At 42.8% G+C, this 22,696-nt stretch overlaps 1 protein-coding gene across 5 annotated transcripts in view; it reads left to right on the top strand.

Moving 5' to 3' along the window:
• The window catches only part of EPN2 (epsin 2), a 54,559-nt gene that overhangs the window by 12,280 nt on the left and 19,583 nt on the right, over positions 1 to 22,696 (top strand). For 3 of the 5 annotated variants that reach the window (XM_032125517.1, XM_032125516.1, XM_032125518.1), the window contains exons 1-2: positions 184 to 301; positions 19,737 to 20,510. In XM_032125517.1, coding sequence (XP_031981408.1) covers positions 19,916 to 20,510 — 595 coding nt within the window. In that variant the 5' untranslated portion in view covers positions 184 to 301; positions 19,737 to 19,915. Of the gene's footprint in view, positions 1 to 182; positions 302 to 19,736; positions 20,511 to 22,696 lie in introns of those variants that run through there. The other 2 variants (XM_032125514.1, XM_032125515.1) reach the window with 2 other exon arrangements.

Consider the following 22,696-nt stretch of genomic DNA (forward strand, 5'->3'; position numbering starts at 1 on the left):
TGCCTCACTCCTCACTGGCGCCGGGTCTGGCTGCGAGGAGCCGCGGCAGGAGGGAGGGAGGCAAGGGAAGAGGGAGGGAGGCAAGGGAAGAGGGAGGGAAGGAGGGGACGGGCAGCGCCGCGTCCCCCCCGCCCTCAGCGCGGCCGCGCCTCGGGGCCGCGCGCGGCCGCCGGTTCCGCCTCCTCCGCCGCCTCCCCGCGGCCGCCGCCGCCATGTTGGATGGTGCGTGTGGGTGTCAAGCGCAGCCCGCGGCCGCCGGGCACCGGGACACCGGGACACCGCGCCCGCCCCGCGCCCGCAGGTCAGCGCGGCTCCCGCGGGCTGCGGGACGGGGGGGAACGGACGGGCAGCCCCCGCACCCCCGCCTTTTCCCTCCGAGGGGCGCGGGGTGGGCGCGGGAAGGGCCCCCGGGGGTCCCCGCGGGGAGGGCGCGGGGCCGCGGTGGCCTTTGTTGTCGCCGGTGGGTGGCTGGGCGGGCGGCGGCGGGGACGGGCTGGACCCCCGCGGCCCGAAGTTTGGGCCTGGCTCCCGATGGGCCTCCCGGGGCTGCGGGGGATGGCGGGGCCTGCGGGCTCGGGGGGCTCCCGGTGGCGGCGCCGGGGCGGGGGGGGCTCGGGTCCGCCCTGTCCGACCCCCGCCCCGGCGTTGTTCACCTCCATCGTGGCGGGGCGGGGGTTATTTTGTCGTATTTTCAGTAATATCGTTGTTTGGGAGATGTGTATTAATGCTTTTAATCATTTTTAAGGGTCTGTTTTATATAGGGGGCTTGGACTGGATGATCTCCAGAGGTCCCTTTCAACCCTAATAATTCTGTGATTTTCTGTGGTTCTGTGATATTCTCTCTCTCTCCTTCTGTATTTATACATTGATACATAGTTATATATATGTATTTAAAATTTTTTACCTGCAGTACCTGTGATGCTACAGATTAGGGTTGGGTAGCCAGTGAGCTGTATTACATTAGGCATTATTGCTGTGAAATATATTGAAACAGTAATTATCACAGGCTGCCCACAATGGAAGTCCCCTATTTTAAAGCCGTAAGGCTTTAATATAAATGTTAAAATATTCATGTTAAGATTTAAAGCTCTAAGGCTTTAAAACTGGTAGCGTTTGGTCTCAGTTTTATGGGTGTGTAATGCTTCCCCATCCCTCTTCTCGAGTATGGTATTGACGCTGATCTGAAAAGCCAAGTGAGATTTAAAATTTACAGCAATTGGACATTTTTCGTGTTCTTATCTATTAAGAAAATACCCTGAATTATCTACATGCTCATCTATTTTCAACAGGAGGCCTAAAATACTTGTTAGGATTGTGAAGCTGTTGCAGATGTTATGGGCTGTGGAGTCTGACTTCAGGAGTTCAAAATTCAAATCAGGCCACGAGATTAAGTTTTATTATTCTCTCCACTGAAATACATGTTTTATGGTAATACAGAACTCTTGCATAATTCCAGTGTGTTGCTATGTTTTGTGAGACACAAGGTCATAGGAAATTGTATTGTTGGGATGTGAAATGTGGGATGAATGATTTTTTTAAAATTAGAAATATAAATATATTGTAATGGTATCTTTAGTAAAATGCAGCCTGTTTAAGAATTACTTCTCAGTATGTTTGTCTTGGCTGATTCTCAGATGTGTTATTTTTGAACCAACTCAAATATAGAGGTTTATTGGGAAGAATCAAAACTTTTGATAAATTTTCCTTTATAAGCGCAAAGTAATGGTAAACTAGCTCGACAGAATTTCAGAGATAATCTTGCCCATATTAAATATTTAACTATGTTATCAAAAATTATCAAGCACGAATGACCCATGAGTGTGCATTCCTGAAGGTGAAGTCTGATAAGGCCAAATTGACTGTGGGTTACATTTGAGGAAGTTTGACTTGGGGGTGCTGATTGTAACTTCCTTGATTCCAAGAAGTAACTCTGCAACATTACTCTTGTGTTACAACAGTTCTCTGACACAGCAGCTTGACTTTTGCATCTGCTGAGGAATGAAAATTATTATCAACCTTTAAGAAATGAAATGTAGCACTCACAGGATCTTAGAATCCCAGAATGGGTTGGGTTGGAAGGGACCTCGGAGCTTGTCCAGTCCCACCCATGCCATGGGCAGGGACACCTCCCACTGTCCCAGGTTGCTCCAAGCCCCGTCCAACCTGGCCTTGGACACTCCCAGGGATCCAGGGGCAGCCACAGCTTCTCTGGGCACCCTGTGCCAGGGCCTCCCTATTCTCACAGGGAGGAATTCCTTCCCGATATCAACATCCAATGCTACTCTCTTGCAGTGGGAAGCCATTCCCCCTTGTCCTGTCCCTCCAAGTTCTTGTAAATAGCCTCTCTCCGTCTTTTTTCATCTCTCCATGGATTTTTCTCATGAGAAAAAGTAGTTGACCTGTTCTCTAGGTAGAAGCTAAGCAGTGGTGAGTAATACTTGGGCGGAAAAAGTCCTGTCTGTGAGTTACCTGATGGTTGTGGAAGGAGCAGAGGAGACATCCCTGACTGTCAGGAAGCCTGGCTGGTGATGGTCATGTTGGTTTTCACTTCCATTATTCCTGCAGTCACATTTAATGAAGAGTTCACAAACATCTGATGTCCAGTATAATGCAGGTAGCAGAAATGAATTTGGCTTGGACTGACCACATCATTATTTACATAACTGGTTAATCATGCTAATTTTGTTCCAGCTGTCAGCCATTTGATTACTTTAAAACTTGGAGCTTTTAGGAAGCCTCAAATCTTGGATCACTGCTGGGAAATGCCAAAGGCCTAATTTGTTACTTCATAAAAATGCTGATAGTCTCTCTTGATACAGATATCGGTGTTTTGTTTCTTTGGCTGTTTTTTTTTTCCTTTAGAGGGAGAGAGAAATCATTAAATGATAATCAGTTTAGGGGAAATACATTAAAGAGTAGTTATGATGTTCCTGATCTTGCTTTTCTTAGGTCTTGTACGTAGGATGGGGAAATGACTCTGGCTTTTGCTTGGTGTAGAAGAATGTAAGTTACTCTCATATCTTTCTTTAATGACTGGTACTCAGGAAGCAACTTCCCAGTCTTCCAGGGCCATATTTGCAGAGCGCTAAAGTGTCCCTTGGGATCTTGCTAATAGAAAATGAAATGTGCCTGGTTTGTAGGAATGCCTGTAATGTTCTTTTCCCACTTTGCCTCGCTCTGATCTGTGCGGGGAAAATATCGAAACGTACCAGTATCCTGCTGGCTTAAGTGCTTCAAAGAACAGCAGGTTTTTGTGTGTTTCAGTAGCCTGTCTGCTCATTAAGAAGGCAGGAGACTCCATGGAGGAGAACAACGTGGATTGCCATCCTCTGGAATAAAACCTGCCGCAGCTGATTGTAGGTCTGTTAGCTTTGGTGTGCTCCAGGTTTGGTACAGACTGGGCTGTGCTGAATAACAGACCCTAAAAAGTCTGAGTTAATCAGTTTAGGTGGTTGTTACAGGACTGCTTTCCTGTTCTGGATGGAAAAAGAATTCAGAATGGATGAATGTGAGAGTGAATTCAGAGACTGTGGGCTTCAGGATGGATCTAGAACTCAGTGGCTGTTGGGTTGAGCCTCTCGGTGAGTGGTGCAGCAGGTAGAAAGCTACAGGAAAACTGGTATTCTTTATTTATCATTTTACAAATAACAGTTTTGTCTCTGGTTTCCAAATTTGGGATTTGCTTGATTTTATGATGCTGCTCCAAACCATTGATACGGGTCAGAAAGTTCTTTGGTGGTTTCTGTAGGTAACCACTGGTTGTAAGCAGAGTTTAAGGAGAGTAGCTTAAGTTACCAAAGTTGAGTTCTATGTAAATATCTAATAGTGGAGTTTGTATAAATGATGATAGTAATTAGAAAATCAGTATATACAAATATTTTGTATTTGTTGGTTGCACTGACACTGGAGATATTTGCAGAATTCAGTTTGTAATTCACTATTATGCCTTTTTATATGGAAATATAACTTTAAGTTACTATGCTAACGAGATGCTTTTCTTCTGTATAGATAATTTTCAGCTCATTTTTCTGGTATTGGTGCAAAAATTGAACTTAAATTGATCTCAGAGCCAATTCCCTGTGTTGCATTAATTGTTAATAGTGTGTCTATCCGTTTCCTGTCACCCAGGGCTGTTAACATAAATGCCTCTAACTGGTGCCTCGAGCTTGTGTTCAAGGTCAGGCCTGGGCTGTTCACGCCTCCTGTGCCTTGGCTTGCAAAATCCAGCTCTGTGCGGGTGGGGAAACAGGAACTCAGGCACAGACAGGTCCCCACTGGCAGCGGGAGTGCAGCTGGCTCTGCTCTGGGGCTGGGTAAAACCAGTCCCAGCCCAGGCCTGGGTGCAGTTCTACCTTGGAGGCTCCCCTTATCTGTGTTTTATGGTGGAGGTGGCTGGGGGAAGTTTTAAGGAATCTGTCACACTCTGTTTTGTTGTCCTGATCCATACAAATTGTTTTCAAGGAATAGTTTTCCTTCTGCCATCAGGAGTGGAGCTCCCTGAGCTGTCTCAAGTAATTAGCTGAAATGTGTGCATGAGACCTCTGCAGTTTCTTTCCACAGTGTTCCTGCTCCTGTTTCCTTCCACACTGTTCCTGCCTTTCCTCCCAGAGCTGTTTTAGCCATGTTGTCTGCAGTGCCTGAGCCTTGTTGTGTCACCATATAGTAAATACTAAATGGTCATGAGGTCCAGGAGAGTTTGGAGGGTGACCCAGGCTGGAGGAGGCCTCTGTGCTGCTTCTGCAGGCTTGGGACAGACCCGGGCTCTTTCAGGCTTATCTGTTTCTCAGAATGCAGCACTCAGTGAACAATACTTGAATAAATTAAGGAATAATTTTTATTTTGAAAGTTTAAAGCTGCTTGTTAGTTTCAAACCGTGCCAGACACTTTAGCTAGAGATGTTTTATGTCCACCCTACAAGGCAGAAATCTGAAGACTCCCTTGTTTGCTTTTCAGTGTTGCAGGAGTTACGGCCAATTTTGGGGGCTGAATTTTTAGAACTGCCTTCTTAAAATACATGGTGGAGTCTGGGGGTCATGGCTGAAATTCTGCAGCCAGACACTGATTTAATCTCTCTCCAGTATAACCTCATAGAGACTTCCCTGCTCTTCTGGAGATGGCACTTACATAATGTGATGGCTTCTAAAATCAACCTGGGAGTTTTCATTATTTAAAAGCAGAAACCCAGGCAGAGCAAGCTCTCTACTTCTGTTTGTTGGGTTTGAGTTTTGCCACCAATAAATGCTACAACACACGTCGTAGCCCGGCTAGGGAAAAATACCAGCACGGGTGACAGGGTACTAATGATGTCTGGGATGTTCTTTTACATTTTTTTCTTTATTCTCCCAAATCATATTAATCTCTAGACTTAACATCAATTTAGTAGTTTCTGAACCTTTGCAAGGGCAATGGTCTTTTCAGAGCTTTGCTAGAACAAAGACATTTTAAGAATCTTAATAGAGAATCGTTTAATCTTATTACAACTGCTCCTGTTTAAATCACTTCCTTGTACTTAAATAACAATCTGTCACCAGCTATTTCTTGATTGTAGTTTTTGTCAGTTGCAATTTATCCCCTCCCTGATTTGGTTTTACTTTCCCCCCCCCCCGATTGTGCAACCCTTGGGTTGGCAAAGTTCCTTCTTTCTCACACAGTTCTTCTGAGTCCACTGGGAGTAATCGCATGAGTAAATTGCTCACTGGTGGGAGGGTTGTGCGGTTCACAAGTAAAACCTTTGTGGGACAAACCCCACTAAAACAACTGATACAGACAGTTCTGATATTCCTCAGGGAGAGACAAAGCAAAGTATTTTTAAAGGTAACGTCCTCCCCTGAGATGGCAGCACAAAAGAATCCTGCAGACATCTTTTCCTGTAGGTAGGAATTGCATTCCCAGGAGGTTCCTCGTGTGTTGCTGACTGGGTGAACAGACCCCAAACATCACCTTAGTTTTGTCATTCTGATTTTTATTTATTTATTTCTTTTTAGTGATGAGGATTTCTTCAGCCAAATCTGTTGACCCAATTGCTGCTGAAGCTGCTTTTCTACTGACTTTCAGCTCTGTTTGAACAGGGATGAGGCTTGTGACAACAGCAGTAAGGCAGAGATGTTTGCTCTAACCTATGAAATCAGCCAGAATTGAAGATAATTAATTAATCCTTATCCTGCAGTTTAGATACTGTTTTAACATAAAACAGTTTAGAGCTGTTTTAACATGCCTGTTCTCTGGTGGATGGTCAAGCACAGTGTGCTCTGCCGCATGGTGTATGTAAAGGAAAGCACTTCAGTTGTTACTTGAAAACAGAACTTGAATACTTTTAATTATTCACTTAACTAATTAATCAGGGAAATACCCTCCCATTTTGTGACATGGCTGGAATGTGACTGGTAATGTCTGCTTAGAGATTCCTGATTAAGCATTACCCTCAATATTCAGATCCAGGGAAGGTTTGGTGCATCTTTAAAATGCCCCTGCCCATGTATTTAATTATTTGATAAAAACCTCTTTTTCTAATGACCATTTGAAAGCATAAACTCGCCTCTGTTGTGTTATCTAATGAAATATTTGCCTTCTGAGCCCATCCTGCCTTATTGCAGGGGTTTGATTGCTTCTTGCAGTGTTCTGCTGCTTGCAGTGATTTTTTTTTTTTAAGGATGGAATGCTTATTACCTATGAGAAGTGTTACTATATTTTGCTGCTGTTGTTGAGCAGAGTTCATGAAGTTAAACTTTGTCTACCAATTTAGAAGAGTTTCTCAGAAAGTCAAGATAATGCCTCTGTTGGAATGTTTTTAGATAAACAGCATAGGTGACGCCGGCTTCTTCCCTTAGGAGTATGCAAATGCAGATTGGAAATCAATGTTTAATACTGTAATTTTTTGAGAATCTACCATTTATGTATATTTTTAAGGCAGAAATTTCTACCTGCTGCTCAGAAGAACAGCATGACTGTCCTTGCACTGGATTATGATTGTGCAGCCCATGTTTTTTCATACTTTTTCACCAAAGCAGCTGCTGCTTTCTGGAGATTTTATTGGTACATGGGTGACTCCTCTGAAAGATATTTATGTTTATATGTTTACTGGTTCTCTTGGGAAGCTTTAATAAGGAAGTTAAAATACAGGAATGTTTATAATTGGTTTGACTTGGCTTTCAGAATTCTTGTAGAGAAGCTGAGGTATAAAAGCTTGAGTCCAGCAAAATCACTTTTAAACTGGTTTATTGCGGAGGAGCACTGAGGTAAATCATCAAAGGATTTTTAGTCTGCAAAACTGCTTAAGTGTTGTGTTTAAAATTTACAAATCGCTGACCCCTTTGTGAGACACTGAGACAGACTGACATGTCTGGCTCTTTTTTACGTTTGACTACCTAGTGAATAATCTCTTTTTGCCTGGCCTGCTGCTTTAAACACACTGAGTGCTGCAATTGCCATTTTGTTGTCTGTCTGCCAACCAATAGTGTCTGTGTATATTTAATTTCATAATAATACGACCATAGGATGCCTCCAAGAGTATTTACATCGGCTTTAAAAGTCAGGATAAAAGTATGGCTGGAGATTTGGAATTTTGGGGAGTGCTCTGCGTGGTGGGAGCTCTGCTGAAATGTTGAGGAGTGGAGAACAGCAGGAGAGTTTTGTAGGTTGTCTTCATTATTCTGTTTTTCATTTGCTTTATGGAGGGGGATTCTGTTCTGTGGGAGATGGTCTGGATCAAACAAAGTGTGAGCACATCCTTCCTTCTGGAGGTGTGAGGGACCTGTTGATCTGGGGCTGACTGGGATCCATGGTTTTTAGTGCTGTTGGCTTTCCAGGTGTGAGTGCAGGAAACACGCTCCAACATCCTGAATGCAGGAACACTTTTGTTATGTATGCTCTGTGCAAAATTGTGTCTGGATGCCTTGGCTTACAGCCAGGGTTTTAATCTCTTCTTTTTTGTGTCAGCTTGGATAGTGTATATAATACTATAGTGCCTTTTCCTGTCCCTGGAAATGCTGACTTTTAGTTTTATTTTAAGAAGGGTTTTCTTTTTCTTACTCAGAAGAAAAATAAAGTTTAAAGGAGGAGGAAAGTCTGTGCTGTATTTTTTTTTCTTTGTTGTTTCTTGTTGTAGTTTATAGAAAGGCCTGAAATTTGCTGTCAAAGCTTTGTCTCTTGTCTCACAAATTCAAAATTTAGAAATGGGGCAGGGCAAGGTGGGGAGGGGTCTCACAAGGAGTGAGAGAAGGGGAGAATGAAAAACACACTGACTGCCCGTCAAACGTATGAAATGGATGTGCCTTTAGATGCCACAAGGCTCATTCTTCCATCCAGCTTGACTAGTCTTTTGTCAAAACTCCTGGTTTAACAATTTAAATAAAATATGGTGAATTTGGCATTTTCTCCTTCATGGGAAAGCAGAGTAAAAGAGAATTAAGCCCCGCCTGCCGCTTCCATGCTAAACAGATGCAAATCAGAGCCCCCTCTCGCCAGTTGCATCTTCTCTCCTTATGGGTTTCATTGTTTTGATGAAAGCTGTTCTGGCGCCAACTCCCAGCCCAGAGGGCAGGTGAGAGGAATTAAAAAAATCCCAGATTCCAGCTCGGTGATTAACATATCTTTTGGAGCTTGTAATGTCATCGTTGCACACAAAACAAAGTCGCAGCAGCTTCACAGAGCAGAGGTTTGTCAGAAAGGCAAACATCAAAGTGGCAAGAAAAGAGGAGTTTATTTAAAATATAGCAGAAAGACTTAGAACATTTGTGCTAACCTATGAGAGCTATTAAAAATTTAAAAAAAGCCTTTGAAGCCAAGCATTAAAGATTTAATAGTATTAATTGAATTAAGCCGTGGGAGTTGAGGATATGTAGACACATGTGTGAGTGTATGTGCTCTGAGACATCATCTGTGTTAAGGCAGCAAGCGTACTGAGAGTTGAAGTAACTTTGGTTGCTTTAGAAGGGCTACCTTAACAAAACCCTCTTTATTCTTGGGGTTAATTAGAGATACCATTACAACTGAGAGTGTAAACACAAGGAAGGGACTTAGAGAGATGGAAAACTGCAGAGCCCACCAGCCTTGACATCCCTGGGCAAAGCTGGCAAAGTAGTTTCCAATCTACATTTAAGGATAATTTTGTTTATATCATTAAGGCCTATTTTTTTTTTTCAAGAATAAATTCCTTTTCCTTTGTTATGAGAACAGTAATTTAATACTGTTGTACTCCAGCCACAGGTAAAGTCTGTCTTTTTTTTTTTTTTTTTTTTTTTTTAGCTAAACTTCCATGTTACTTGATAATTATTCTTTTAAGACTGGCTGATTTTGGTAGCTTTTAGCTTTTCTTATGTATAGAACTTTCACTGTTAGGAAAACTTGCTGGAGGAAGAAGTTTGTCCCTCCATAGCTCTGTAAATAGACACCAAAATAAAATCACCAGTCCAGTGTGTGGCAATAACGATCGCAGTAACCTGGTGTTGAGGGGTTTTTGTTATTTTTTTTCTTTGAAAATTAAAAACTCAATTTAAGGCTTAAAGTATTTGCCACATAGATTAAAAAGCAGGGAAAACCCAAATCCTTGTGTCATTTATAGGAAGAAAGAGCACTGAAAGCTCCTTGCAAGCCTGCAGGTGGCTTGGCAAAGGAGGGAGATGTCCAGGAGGAGCAACTCCAGGCAGGATTTGATGGCTGTGGGAATACTGGTGTGGAGAGGCACGGCCAACCCCATCAAGAGGGATAACAGAGCTGGGGGGGATCTCAATACATTCATTTTTCCTTCTTCAGGGAGGTGGTTGCTGGCAGTGTGAGGAGGGTTGTGTGAGCCCTTCCTGCTGCAGATGTAGTTACTAAATGATTCAGCACGATGCTGTGCCCACGGATTGGAGCAATATTGATGAATTCATTACTGCTCTCTGATGGATGTTAATGGGCTAGAATTTCTTCTGTGCATTTGGACTAGGTGGAAAGCTCTTGAAAAAATGAGAAAATGGAGTGGGTGAGTTTTTAAGCCACTTTTGTGTTTTGCTTCTAAATCTGACGAGAGAATGTTTTTAATGACTTGCATGAAACCACTAGTCAAAACAATAATCACCAGGCAGAGACAGCAGGCAGCTCTGGGAGGGACAGGGAGGAGCAGTGCTACACAAGGGATTTATTGCTTTTTGTTTAATATATCCCAAGCCATAATCAGCTGCTTTGAAAACAGAGGTAGGTATTGCCTTCTCCATGTGGATTCCTTAGGAGATATCTGGAGTCCCAAGGACAGGAGCAGAGTTGCTGCTTGCAGGGTATCAAAGCTAAGGGGGTAGAACATGTTCTCTGCAAGAGCTGAGTGGAAGAAAATGACCTTTTAATGATGAAACAGGCACAGATGCTTTTGAGTAACAAGTCTTTGTCATCCTCTTTGAAACGAACAAGCTGCCTCCCACTCAAATAATTTTCCGTCTAAGTATCCAGAATAGATAAAAGAGTAGGTAGAATTTTACTGCTGGAGGATGGATTCAGAAAACTTGAGGAATTGTTCTGCTGACAGCTGAAAATTTCTGTATATCTGCATAGGAGAATGTGGGATTCACTGGCGTCTTCAAACCAGATTTTTTTTTCCCCCTAATTCCACAAAAATCAACAAAATAATAATAAAATAATAACAAACCTAAGCATTGGTGAACAAGGATGACTCTTCTTTGTGCCTGAATGAAGGAATTGGAAAGTTACAAGCAGCAAAATGAGGCAAAATCCTTATGTCAAATGTGCTGAGTTTTTAAAAAAATATTTTAGTGATTCACTTCCATCAAAGCTGAACTTAAAAATATAGCTCAGAATCAGGAACTGGGGCAGCACAGAAGTTGACCAAAGTGACTTATTTTTATATTATTCAATATTCCTGAGTTCTATTTCCTGGTAACCAGAATCCAGTGTAAATCCAGGCTGCTGGTGGCACAGCTGGGACCTCTCCTCTGGAATTGCTCCTGTCAGGGTGGTGGTGCTGGACATGTTAGACAGGTCTGATAGGAAGAGGGAGAAGAGGTGGGTTGGTTTGGGAAAGATTTTGGAAACTGTGGTGTGTACAGTATGAAAAGATAGGAGATATGGAGGAGTCAGAGGGACAGCTGCACATTTGGTGTTGCAGGACAGAGCTAAAATCAGTGTGGGAAAAGGGCAGGGCTAAGATTTTATGAAGTTTGGTAATTTTGAGAGTGAAGGACCAAATTTCCTCCTTTTCTGTGGCTGTCTTCAACATGGAATTGCTGTTACTAGGCAGGAAAAGGAGATTTCCCAGAACCCCTGTTTGCAGTCCTTACACAGTCACCTGCTGAAGCAAGTCCCAAATCTAAACCACCATCATCAACTTCACCACCAGTTTGAGCTTCCCAGGTGCAGCTTTGCCTGGTGAGCTGTAACTGGAGACTGCTGTTGAAATGACTGGTGCTCCCCTTATTTGGGGTGTTCTTTCAAGTAATTAAAGTGACCTTGGGATTAATTGGTTGGGTGACGTGATCGGTGAGCAGCCCCAGCTCTGCCTGTCCCGCTGGCCTGCCCCGATGTGTTGGATCAGGTCACAGGAGCCGTTCCACCTGGAGATCTGGTGTGAGGCAGAGTGGAGCAGGCAGGAGCTGGGCTCTGCCTTCTGAGAATCCCATCATCAGTTCTTCTCTGAGCCCGACTGCTGGGCAGCAAATCCTGCTGTGGAACCCTGGGCTTTGGCCAGAACATTCCTCCGGCGAGGGGCAGGGAGGTTTTTGGGATGTGTTTCCTGCTTTGCAATCTTACAGCAACTTAGTCACAGAATCCCAGAATGGGTTGGGTTGGAAGGGACCCTACAGCTCATCCTATTCCACCTGCTGCCATGGGCAGGGACACCTTCCACTATCCCAGGTAGCTCCAAGACCCATCCAGCCTGGCCTTGGACACTTCCAGGGATGGGGCAGCCACAGCTTTTCCAGGCAACCTGTGCCAGGGCCTGACAGGGAAGGATTTTCTCCTAAAGTCCAGTCTCATGAGCACACAGCTCACGTACCTGAATTTCTGAGGGTTGATTAAAGCAATCTGATGTTGCTACCAGCTCTGATAGTTGAATTAAGACATTGTGTTGACGTTGCAAGATGATTGTGCAAATCTGGTGGCTGTGAGGGAAGGCCCTTGAAATGTTATGCGGTGAATGGACATCGATGAATGTAAGCAGGATATTAAATCAATCTCTGTTTTCTCTGCAGGCTTGTAATTTGTTTTTTAGAAAAAATAGTGTTTGGATGTATGGGCAGGTATTTCTTGGCATCCTGTACTTTTCCTTAGAAATGCATGTAATAAAATAATAGTAGTAATCCTTTAGCTTCTACCAGTAGAAACATGGAGAGTTAAACTGTTTTTCCCCCCTAATCTTTGTCATGGTGAGCATTTGCCTCTGGCCTACTGAGTGTATTAATGTGGTTTCATGTCTGTGGTGTGTAGGAGGATGGGAGAAACTGCACTTGGTGACATCTGCTTCATATTAATAAAAGTGCAAAATGAATTTAGTTAATGAAATCATCGGGTAATTTTAAGTAGCAGGTATCTTCCCAAAACACGTTCCCAAAATATGGAGTCTGATATGTGAGCACACATCTAGATGAATATGAATTTTAAAAATTGCAGTTCTTCAGGTAAACACTGGGGCTTAAAGAAGGGAGTTGACATTTTGTAGTCTTGTATTTTTTGCAGTTCTTCCTGTGTTCAGGTTGATCTGTGAGGGCCTGAGCAGGTGCCCGTCACCCCATAACAGCCTAAGTGACAAGGCTGGACTTATCTAATTAGTAAAAAATTCTAGGACCCATTATCTGGCAAGCATATTGGATATCCTCTTCCCTTCCAGAAGGAAAATATGAAAGAAGTGTCTCCTACTTTCCTTACTTCAGTTGAAAACACTGTTTGAGTATACCTGGTAAGCCGAATTTATTTCAGATTGTTACCTTTGAGTCAAAGCACACATTGGGTGATTATTTTTCCTACTCAATTTGTGAGAAAACAGACGAAATGCTTTCGTTGAAGCAGGTAATCCCCAGAGAACAAATTCCTTTGGGGAGTTTGGGGAGGTATTTTCATTGCCCTGGTGGATTAATTTGCATTTGGAATTTCTGGTTCAGTGAGTAATGGCCTGACCTCACACTGGTCTGTAATTCTGCAATATTCTGATATTCACTGCACACCTGGTACTTGCTGTATGAAGAATCAGCTGAGTGCACTGTGGGTGACACTTGACCTGGCCGTAGAAGGAGGAATGTGTTATTTTTAAAGAGCTGTTGTCAAAGCTCGTAATCCTAAAATTAGATCCCGATGCAGGTCAGATTTGGATTGTTAGCAGTGATCTGCAGGTCTGGCAGAGCTGTCCCCTCTCCCAGCCCTTCAGAGCACATTTGCAGCCATTCTGTCAATAATTCCAGCTGCAAATGGAGCTGGGGGTGACAAAGCCCCAGCACTGGTGGCTTGGCAGGTCTCAAAAGAACATGGCCAGGTGGTGCTGCCGTGTGAGGCAGGTTAGAGATCTGCTCCTCACCCCCCTTCCTGTGCACTCTGAGAAATGAGTTCCCCATGGAGCTCAAATCCTGTCAATTTAAGGAGACAAGGAGTAAGAAGAGGTGGTATGGAGAAAACTGAACCAGATTTGTGTCCAGAAATCTCTTTTATTGCTAGAAGTCCGCCCAAGCTGGAGTTACTTTCCCTCAGTGAGGCTGAGACAGGACTGTAAAACCAGTGCAGAATTGAACCTTGGCAGGCTTGAATATGCATAAATTTGAAGGAGAATTATCTTCCAGCATTAACTCTTTAAATAAAGAAATAATTTGGCCACCTGCTGTCTGTGAAAGCTGACCTTGTTCTCTCATTTGTAAAAGGGAGTGGAAAGCTTCCAAAACTTTGGATTTTGAACCATTTCCTCTCCTCAGAAATTACATTGAAGACAAGCATTTAAGCTGTGAAAAATGGAAATGAAACCTTTCCTCTGGAGTTAACCCTGTTCTCCAAACCCTTTGCCAATCTGTATTTGTAACTCGTTTCCTAAATAATTTTGAAGGTTGAGGAAGGGCATTGATGGGAATTTCAAGCTCTTCATTTTGCTGTTTTATTCCCATGAATTGCTGTTTTCTCTGCTGTACAATAACGAAAGAGAGCTAATAAGTGTTCTGCTTGTTGGCTTTTATGTGTAGTGCCAAGTGTCTTCTCTTCTCTTAGTCCTCTCCTCCAAGTGGCCACGATGCACAGTTGCCCCTTTTCCTGTTTGGTTTTGGGAACAGCGTTTGGATTGCAGACGAATATTGTATCTTAGGCAGGGTAATGATACCCTCTGGTCAGCCAGTTGTTCCCTGAGACTAATTTATGAAAAGAGAAGAAAAATCAGAAAGAGAATTGGTTACGTTTGAAAATCTGCCTAGCAGTGTGGATTTAGTGTGAGAAAAATGCTTTTTTCCTTCATTATATTCCTGGTTTTTATATAAAGGTTTGTGCACAGGTGTGGTTTTTTTTTTTTTTTTTTTTTTGAGCCGTTTGTGGAAAATGAGACTTTCTAAAATACAGGGGGCTTGGATTTATACATGTAATGAGCTATCCCAAGAAAACCAGGATGGGAATGTAGTGTCAGGTAATGGGAATCCTTTTTGCCATAAATCGGAGCTGACTGCTTGCTGGGATTGGCGTTGTGTCTGCAAGTGTGGTGTTGGTGTCTGTCTGTCTGGGGGACTTCTTCCTCAGTCAGCACCTGGCAGCACCTTCTCTGAGCCTGATCCTTTGCAGATTGGCAAGAATTCCCTGATTTATCCTGGAATACAGGTCCCTGAGGATCACCTGCCTCTGTCATTGCAGCCCAATAGCAAGGAGAGCAGATCTCTGGGGGGGTGTGTGTACTCCCACCTGGGAGGTGAGGCAGTAAGGCAGGGATATTTTTATATAGATTGGTGTCTGTAGATTCAGATCACAGATGACTGAATTAATAATTATTTTCCAAACCTCACTTTTCATGCATGTGACTTACAGTAAATGTCTATTCTAAGGATATATGTTGTCTGTAATACTGTTAATTAAAATTTTATGCAAATGTCTGGTGAACTCATGTTTAATGTTAATTTTCACACTTGCTGTTAAAGGCTTTTCGTATATTTCCGGTGCATGCTTAGCTGGGCTATGTAGATCTTTACCTTCAGGCTGATATGAAGGGCATTTTATCAGCGCAGACAAATCCTGGTCGGAGTTTTACATTCCAGAGGTGTGAATGGATTCTGCTGAAAGTCTGTCTATAGGTGGATTTGTGTGGCTGTTTGCTGTGAACTGAGTTTATGAAGGATTTTGTGGCTTGGCCTTGGTTCTGTGTTAGTCTCAGCAGGTTAAAGATGTTTCCTCATGCAGATTTCATTCACTGAGCTTAATCTCTTGTGAGAGAGATGAGAAGTTCAGTCAAGAATTCCTTCTGTCTGCATGTTGTGTGTAAAAAAGCACCATGAGAATTCGTTATTTGTGTAATGAAACTGTTGGAATAAGGAAAAGGGGATGGGGTGTTTCCTTCCAGGTTACCCCTGGTAACACAGGTACGCTTCACCTCCTTGTCTGCAGATCTGTTTGCTTTTCTATTTGAAGATGTCAAGATACTTAAAAATCAGAGAAAATGCCTCGTAGGGACCAAGAAAGAAAATGAGGAAGACTCCCCAAGACTAAACTGTTTAACTTCACAAAAATCTGCTCAAGCCTCTTTCCTGCTAACCAGAAACAGCAGCTTTAATCAACTGGTCTCACTTTCTGCTTTCTTTGCAACTCTGCTGTTAAAAATGCAAACTCACATTTTTGCTGAAGTTGCAAGTGCATTGTGCTTCCTTGTGGCTTGTTGTGAGAAGTTAATTCACTGAGGTCTCTGGAAAAAAAATACCTAAACTTTCTGTGTAAGAATTTAATCATGTATTAGAAACGGTTCCTTACTTTTATGCAGTCGGGGTATTTGGCTTTTTGATCTCTATAATGGTAAAAGAGGTTGTTGTGGTGCTTCAAGACTTGGAGCAATCCAGGAAAAGGCTTCCATTGTGTGGTGAGGGAGCAGAATGTGTAAAGCAGGTACCAAAGGCTTGCAGGGCTCTTGGTGAGGGCCAGTCCCAGTGCCAAGGCAGGACCTTGAATATTGGTACAGCTGTGTTGCTGAGGGGAGCAACAGCTCCAACAGCTTTGCTCTCCTGTCATCCTTAGTGCTTTTAATAGAGTAAAATGAAGTTTAGAGTAAGTTGTCTGTAATGAGTTTTGAGTAAAGATGAAAACATAACCATCAAGAAAAGGAAAAAACAGACATTAATGTTTCTCTCATTAAAGGCCTTGGTTTTCAGGACTTGAAGATATGAAAGTGAAGAATCACTCAGCGATGATGGATTGATGGGTTTTGAGTCTATTACAGAACAACAAGTGAAATACTTAATTTCCTGAAGGAGTGTAAATTGCTGGTTTCTCTTAATCCAGTGTGTTCTCTCCTGTGTTTGCTCTGTGGTTTTTTTTCTGAAGCTCTACTCCAGACTTAGAAAAGGGTCCAGTTTGGAGTTCTTCCTTTGTTTTCTTCAAACCCAGGTGCCTGCTCTCCTAGTGGATGTAATTGGGAGGGAATGAAGGCTCTTTGCTGTCAGGTTTTTTGGACCTTGACAGCTTTGTGTTGCATTTAATCAGCTCCAAAAGTGAGCCAGGGTTGAGTTGTTCTTACTTGTCTTGCAATCTGCTGTGCAGCAATGCTTAGGAGACTTAAAAGTTGAGTATTTTTCCTGTGCTGTTGTGTAAAACTGGCTGGATTTAGTGCAAGAGAGAGTAAAGGGAAGCAGTCTCGTGTCATGAGGGTGGTTAATTCTTCAGGGATTTACGTGTGAAGTATTAAACCAATTTTTTCAAAAGTTTGTGAAGTTGTAAAGTAATAAAACTTGTCTTTGATTGGAGAGATAAACACAGGTGAAGGCACTTGCTCCTGTAGTGTACATGTAGAAATATTTTGGGAAGGCCTCTCATCCTTGGCCTTGAAAGAAATAAAACTCTCATCAGGCAAGAATGTTTTTCATAGATTTGCAGTGGGTTAAAAGACAGGAAACGGGGTTAGGAGTAAATGTTGGTTCTCACAGGGAAGGGCTCTTCCCAGCCAAGTGTCCTGCCAGAGATCAGTGCTCTTGCAAATACTTCCTTTTGCACATTGTCTCTAAATAACAAGGCCAAATTGAAGTAAATTAGTCAAATTTGAAATTAATCTTGAATTGAAAGGAATGATGAAAAATTGAGACCTGCTGAGGGACAAAGTGGCAGGTGAAATGCACAGAGAGAAGAAATGCACAGTAGAAGTACAACTCCCAAGAGTCACATGGAATTTTAGGAAGTATTTGATAAATGGGGAGTGCTAAGCAGTGAATGACCATGTTGTGATACAAACTTTTGTTGCTGCCAAATCTGAAATGCAGAGTGCTGGGAACTGTGTGTATCTCAAGAAATGGGAGTGTAATCTGTGCGTGGAAAGACCACAGGGATGATGGAGGTACAGAGAAGCTTCTAAGTAGCCTGCATTTCAGGAAGACCTCAGCTCAGAAGGAGTTGGCCAATTCCTGTAAAACCATGAGGGACATAAACAAGCTCAAGGTGATGTGTTCCTTCTTAGAAAACTGCAGGAGTTGTTAGTTCAGTGTGGTCACCATGCCACTGGTTGTACCTGCTGAGGGTGACTCAGGTGGCTTTTGGAGGGGTTGGGAGAGGCCCAGTGTGCCCATTGCTGTCTCCAAGGTGTCCAATTTGCTGATAACACAAGGCAAGGGAATATAAATGTTTCTTTCTCATGCTCTTTGCACAAGGATTTGTGTCTAAGGATGTCAGGCTTGGTGGACTTTTTATCCAGCTGGTGTAGAAGGTTTTGTCGTTCTCCTGGGTTTGGTTTTTCATGTTACTCACTGCTTTTCTGGTTGAAAAAGCTCAGTTTTTATGGGGGGATAGGCTGCTTCTGCTCTGGGATCCATATAGTCACCAGGATTGTGTCCATGATTCCCCTGCCACTTGGATCCTCTGCTGCCTCCTGCTTTGCCAGCTGAAGGAGCTCCTGCCTGCAGCCTGCTCCCAGTTCAGTGTGAACATCCAGATCCCCTGGATAAATAGTTTCAGCTTGGCTGGGAAACCTGCCTTAACCCCTTCTTGGCAAAAAGAAGTGGTTTAGGCTAAATAAGATGTACATTGTGCTTCTTCTATTTAATTTTTATCGTTGCCTCGCCTTTTGCAAGTCATGCATTAGAGAGTGATCACAGGGGCAGGTGAGCCAACAGATCTGGGCAATGTAAACTTCCAGAGGGAAGGAGCAGTCATGGAATGTTTATGTAGGATCAACATTTTCAACTTCTGGGTTTGTAACACCCAGAACTTAAATGTCCCAGGAGATGTCCCTTTTTATTCCTGTTGCTGTGAGCCATCTGCCACCAGATGGACACTGTCCTACAGCTGGTTCTAAATATTGGGGAGAACACCAGGGGATGCAGTTTACCTGAAGTTTAGTGATGATTGCATTCAAAGTTAATCTTCCATCATGTCATAAGAGGTTTTTGTTCTGCCAAAAATCAACTTTAGTGGAAGAAGAGAAAGTAAAACAACTCCTTAGGTGTGTTCTGTGATAATTTAACCTGCCCAGAAAGGTTTCCAAGGAAGGGAGTATGTCTTTATGCTAAAAAAAAGTCATTATAAACCTGTGTTGGCACTGAATTCCGCTTTCATTCCAAATGGCACTGTAGTAATTTGAAGAATGATAACAATGTCAGGCTTGAAATCTGTGCTTTCCTTGTCTCCAGTGTCTCTGTAAGGGATGAGGTTGGTTCTTGGGAGTGTTTGGAGGAACATTATTAAAAGACATCTGGAATGGGCATCCCTGTGAATGTGGCCAGTTCAGTTCCAGAGTCCCTGCTCAGTGTTTGTGCAACTGGTGACTCTCAGGGCTGTTCTGTGTTAATGTAATGGCAAATCTGCCAGTTTGCTCAAGTAATTTATTCCAAAGCTTAATAGGCCTCTGTTTACTTGAAACAGTGACCTTAACTAAAGAACTGACACAGCTTTCCAGCTCCACAGCTTGTCCTTGGCTTTTCTTGCCAATCATTTTGGCTTTACAATTCCATTCTCATATAATTAAAAATTCTTCTGTGCTGTGTGAAAGACACAGAGCAGAAACTGTGGATCTAATGAGTGTTGTCAAATGTACAAAGTAAATGCATTTGGGGGAAAAAAAGAATTCCTTCTAATCTGCTTATCATGAAAGGTCACCTTGAGTTAGAGTGTGTAGGGCCACAGGATCTCGATCCTGAGACTGAGAGTGCTTTAAACTTACCCAGGGTTTCAGAAATTGCTTGGTTGGTTTTTAGGAAGTTTGCTTGTTCTCTCTGGATGCAGATTCCTAGTGTTAGAGGGATGCAAGTGGCTGCTGAACATGGAATTTCTCATGTGGTTTCATCTGAGCTCTGTAATTTCTGTAATTAAAAATTCTAGATAGGTTTTACTTTGGTCTCCAGATTGGACTTCATTTCTGGTTTGCTTTTAAAATTTTGCCTTTGTATCGGCATGATTGTCGTCTTGCTTTTGTTTTGCTCAGCACTTCAGGTTTTTAATCTTAAATGTTTAATGCGACTCGTGAGAAGAACAAGTTGTTTTCAAAATCAGAAGAAATTCAAGGAGGAAAAAATTCATCTAGGAAAATTTCTCCCAAATGTGTGTGGCTTGCTGGCTGTGCAGGAACGATCAGACCCAACTAACCTGCTTTGTTTTCTTTCCTCACTCAGGTCATGATTTTCATTTTCTCGTGTGATCCTCTTGAGGAGAGGAAATGATTGTAGTGGAACGTGTTACAGATAAGCCACTGATACGGAGCCTTCGCAGTTCAGAAACGTTCCTAGAAGAGCAAATTTAGCCCTTTGTTGTTTGTGTTCTGGAATCTGTCTTGGTAAAAAGGGAAATAAAAATGACGACTTCGTCTATCAGACGGCAGATGAAGAACATTGTGAACAATTACTCAGAGGCCGAAATAAAAGTTCGGGAAGCGACCTCAAATGACCCCTGGGGTCCTTCCAGTTCGTTAATGACTGAAATAGCAGATCTGACCTACAATGTTGTGGCCTTTTCTGAAATTATGAGCATGATCTGGAAACGACTGAATGACCATGGCAAGAACTGGCGACACGTGTACAAGGCCCTCACTCTCTTAGATTACCTGATTAAAACTGGGTCCGAGAGGGTGGCCCAGCAGTGTAAAGAGAATATTTTTGCTATCCAGACATTGAAAGATTTTCAGTACATTGATCGAGATGGGAAAGACCAGGGCATCAACGTGAGGGAGAAATCCAAGCAGCTGGTGTCCCTTCTGAAGGATGATGAGCGCCTCAAGACAGAGAGGGCCCAAGCCCTGAAGACCAAAGAACGCATGGCTCAGGTGGCCACTGGGGTGGGCAGCAACCAGATCACCTTTGGCCGAGGCTCCAGTCAGCCCAACCTATCCACCAGCTACTCGGAGCAGGAGTATGGAAAGTCTGGAGGATCCCCGGCATCCTACCATGGCTGTAAGTACAGGCAAACACATCCCAAAGGCTTATTCCTTTTCTTTTGAGAGTTGCTGTTGGAGGTGGGAGCGAATGGTGCCTTTGGGAGAGTGGAAATGCTGCCTGCGAGGGGCTGGGATTTGGGATCTCTGTGGATCTGCTCCATGGTATTGATGTCTCTTCAGATGCCTGGTTAAATATTTGCTTTGGAGAGGATGTGTGTGGTGACGGAAATCGATTTAAAAAGCCCTTGTTTACTGTCAGTTCCCAAAGGTAGCATTGCCAGGCCGCTCTTGTGAACGTGTTCCAGTGTTTGATGTGATGGGGAGGGTGTGAAGGGGTTTTTCTGTTTGTTTCTGGTTTTACAAGGAGTCCTTGAAAATGGGTTCTTTTTGTTCAGTATGGAATCATAGGATGATTTGGGTTGGGAGGGAATTTAAAGCTCATCTCATTACACCCCCCTGCCATGGGCAGGGACACCTTCCACTATCCCAGGTTGCTCCAAGTCCCATCCAACCTGGCCTTGAATTAAGAATAAAGAAGAAATACAGAATATTTCCTGGATCATTTTGCTACTTTATGCTGCTCCTCTTGTACTTTGGCAACAATGCTGCTGTTTAATTTCCTTTATTGCTTACTCAGCAGTCCTTGGAGGAGGAATGCTTTGAATCTGTATTTAAATATTCTCAGTATTTGGTGCGTGATTGTCTGTACTAAATACTGTACTTCATTCTTAAAAAATTAGTACAGTGATGTGGGAAGAACAAATTCTTTCCACCACTGCTTGGGGGGACTCCCTGTCATGTTAGGAAGAGGCCTGATTTGGCACTAAATCCTCCTTAATGTAAGTAATGATCGGATGAAAGCTGCTTTGGCTGGAATGTCAGTGGTTGTGGTCTAATTCTGAAGGAAAATCATTTCTTTAAATGAATGTTTAGAGTGTGTGGAGGGCTGTAACTGAGCCAGGGTGCAGAAACCATTGAGCATCGGTTTTAGGAATCCGAAGTTTGTCATGTCCTGGGTCCCAAAGTGCTTCTGAAATCATAAATCCATGAGTGGGGTCAGCCCTGCTGACATTTGCAGGAGGAGATAGCAAGAAAATCAAACCAGGATGGAGAACATCTCTCTCTGTTTAAAGTTATGGAGGAGCAGGAAAAAAATACTTGATTTCCAAAAGGAAATACTTTTAGGATACAGAGTACAAAAAATGTGAGTGAAGGTTTCCAGGTATGAGAATTTTTGATCTTGTCTTTTAATTAGCTGTAGGATAAGAAACATCTTAATTTTTCTGTAATAATCATATTTCTATCTATTTGTATTTTCTATATTTATGTAGTTTTTCTATAATAACCATGCATGAGCACTGTGAATTTTTAAAGAAAAGCTTGTATATCACTACCTCAGTAATAACATTTTTTCTTTTCAAATCTGTAGATTGTTGTTAACTACAACAAAATTTCTTAATTTAGAGGTAGCTTGAAATATTGCTTTTAACTTGGGCTGATGGGCTGAAATAAGTGACTGAGGTATGCTGAGCACACCTTGCGTTTCACAGGGCTATTGCTCCACCAGTCCCAGCTTTAATTAATGCCTGGAACTATTGTCTGGCATCTTAAATGCTACCAGAGGCTCCAAACCATTCCTCACAGCAGGACTGAGCAATGCAGGGCGTGTCCCCGAATTGTTCCTCAGACGCTTTAGGAATTTTGATGGGAGAAGCAGCAAGTTTGGCTGTGCTCTCAGTATTCCGAAGTGTGGATTTACTGGCTGCTCCCACTTCCCTGTGTGTCTCCTGTGGCAGGATTGCTTTGGAGATAATGATTCCTTAAGCTTTTTTTTTTCCTCGCCCTGTAAGAAGCTTTAGAAATCTCAGGGTTTTTTTCCCCCCTCTCAGTTCTTCCTCTGTTACAACTCTCCTGGACTTTTTTCACTGTGGATCAGCAAAAATCCAGGTGGCTGTCAGTTTATATATTTTGAGGTTTTAATATGTTTCTTGTCTGTTTTAATTGAGTAGAGCACAGCAAACCAGCACCTTCCGAAACAGCTGTGCTAAGTCCTTCTGATATTGGGAAACTGTGAAGAGCTTTATCCAGGAAACGAGGAAGGAGTTTCATTAAAATCCAGACATTTAATCTGTTACATAAATGTAGGGTTATTCTTGTGCCTGCTAAATTTGATGGAAAAGATGCTTTTCATTATTTAAAGTG

The sequence above is a fragment of the Corvus moneduloides genome, chromosome 16 (genome assembly GCF_009650955.1).
Source record: "Corvus moneduloides isolate bCorMon1 chromosome 16, bCorMon1.pri, whole genome shotgun sequence".
Classification (NCBI taxonomy): Eukaryota; Metazoa; Chordata; class Aves; order Passeriformes; family Corvidae; genus Corvus; species Corvus moneduloides.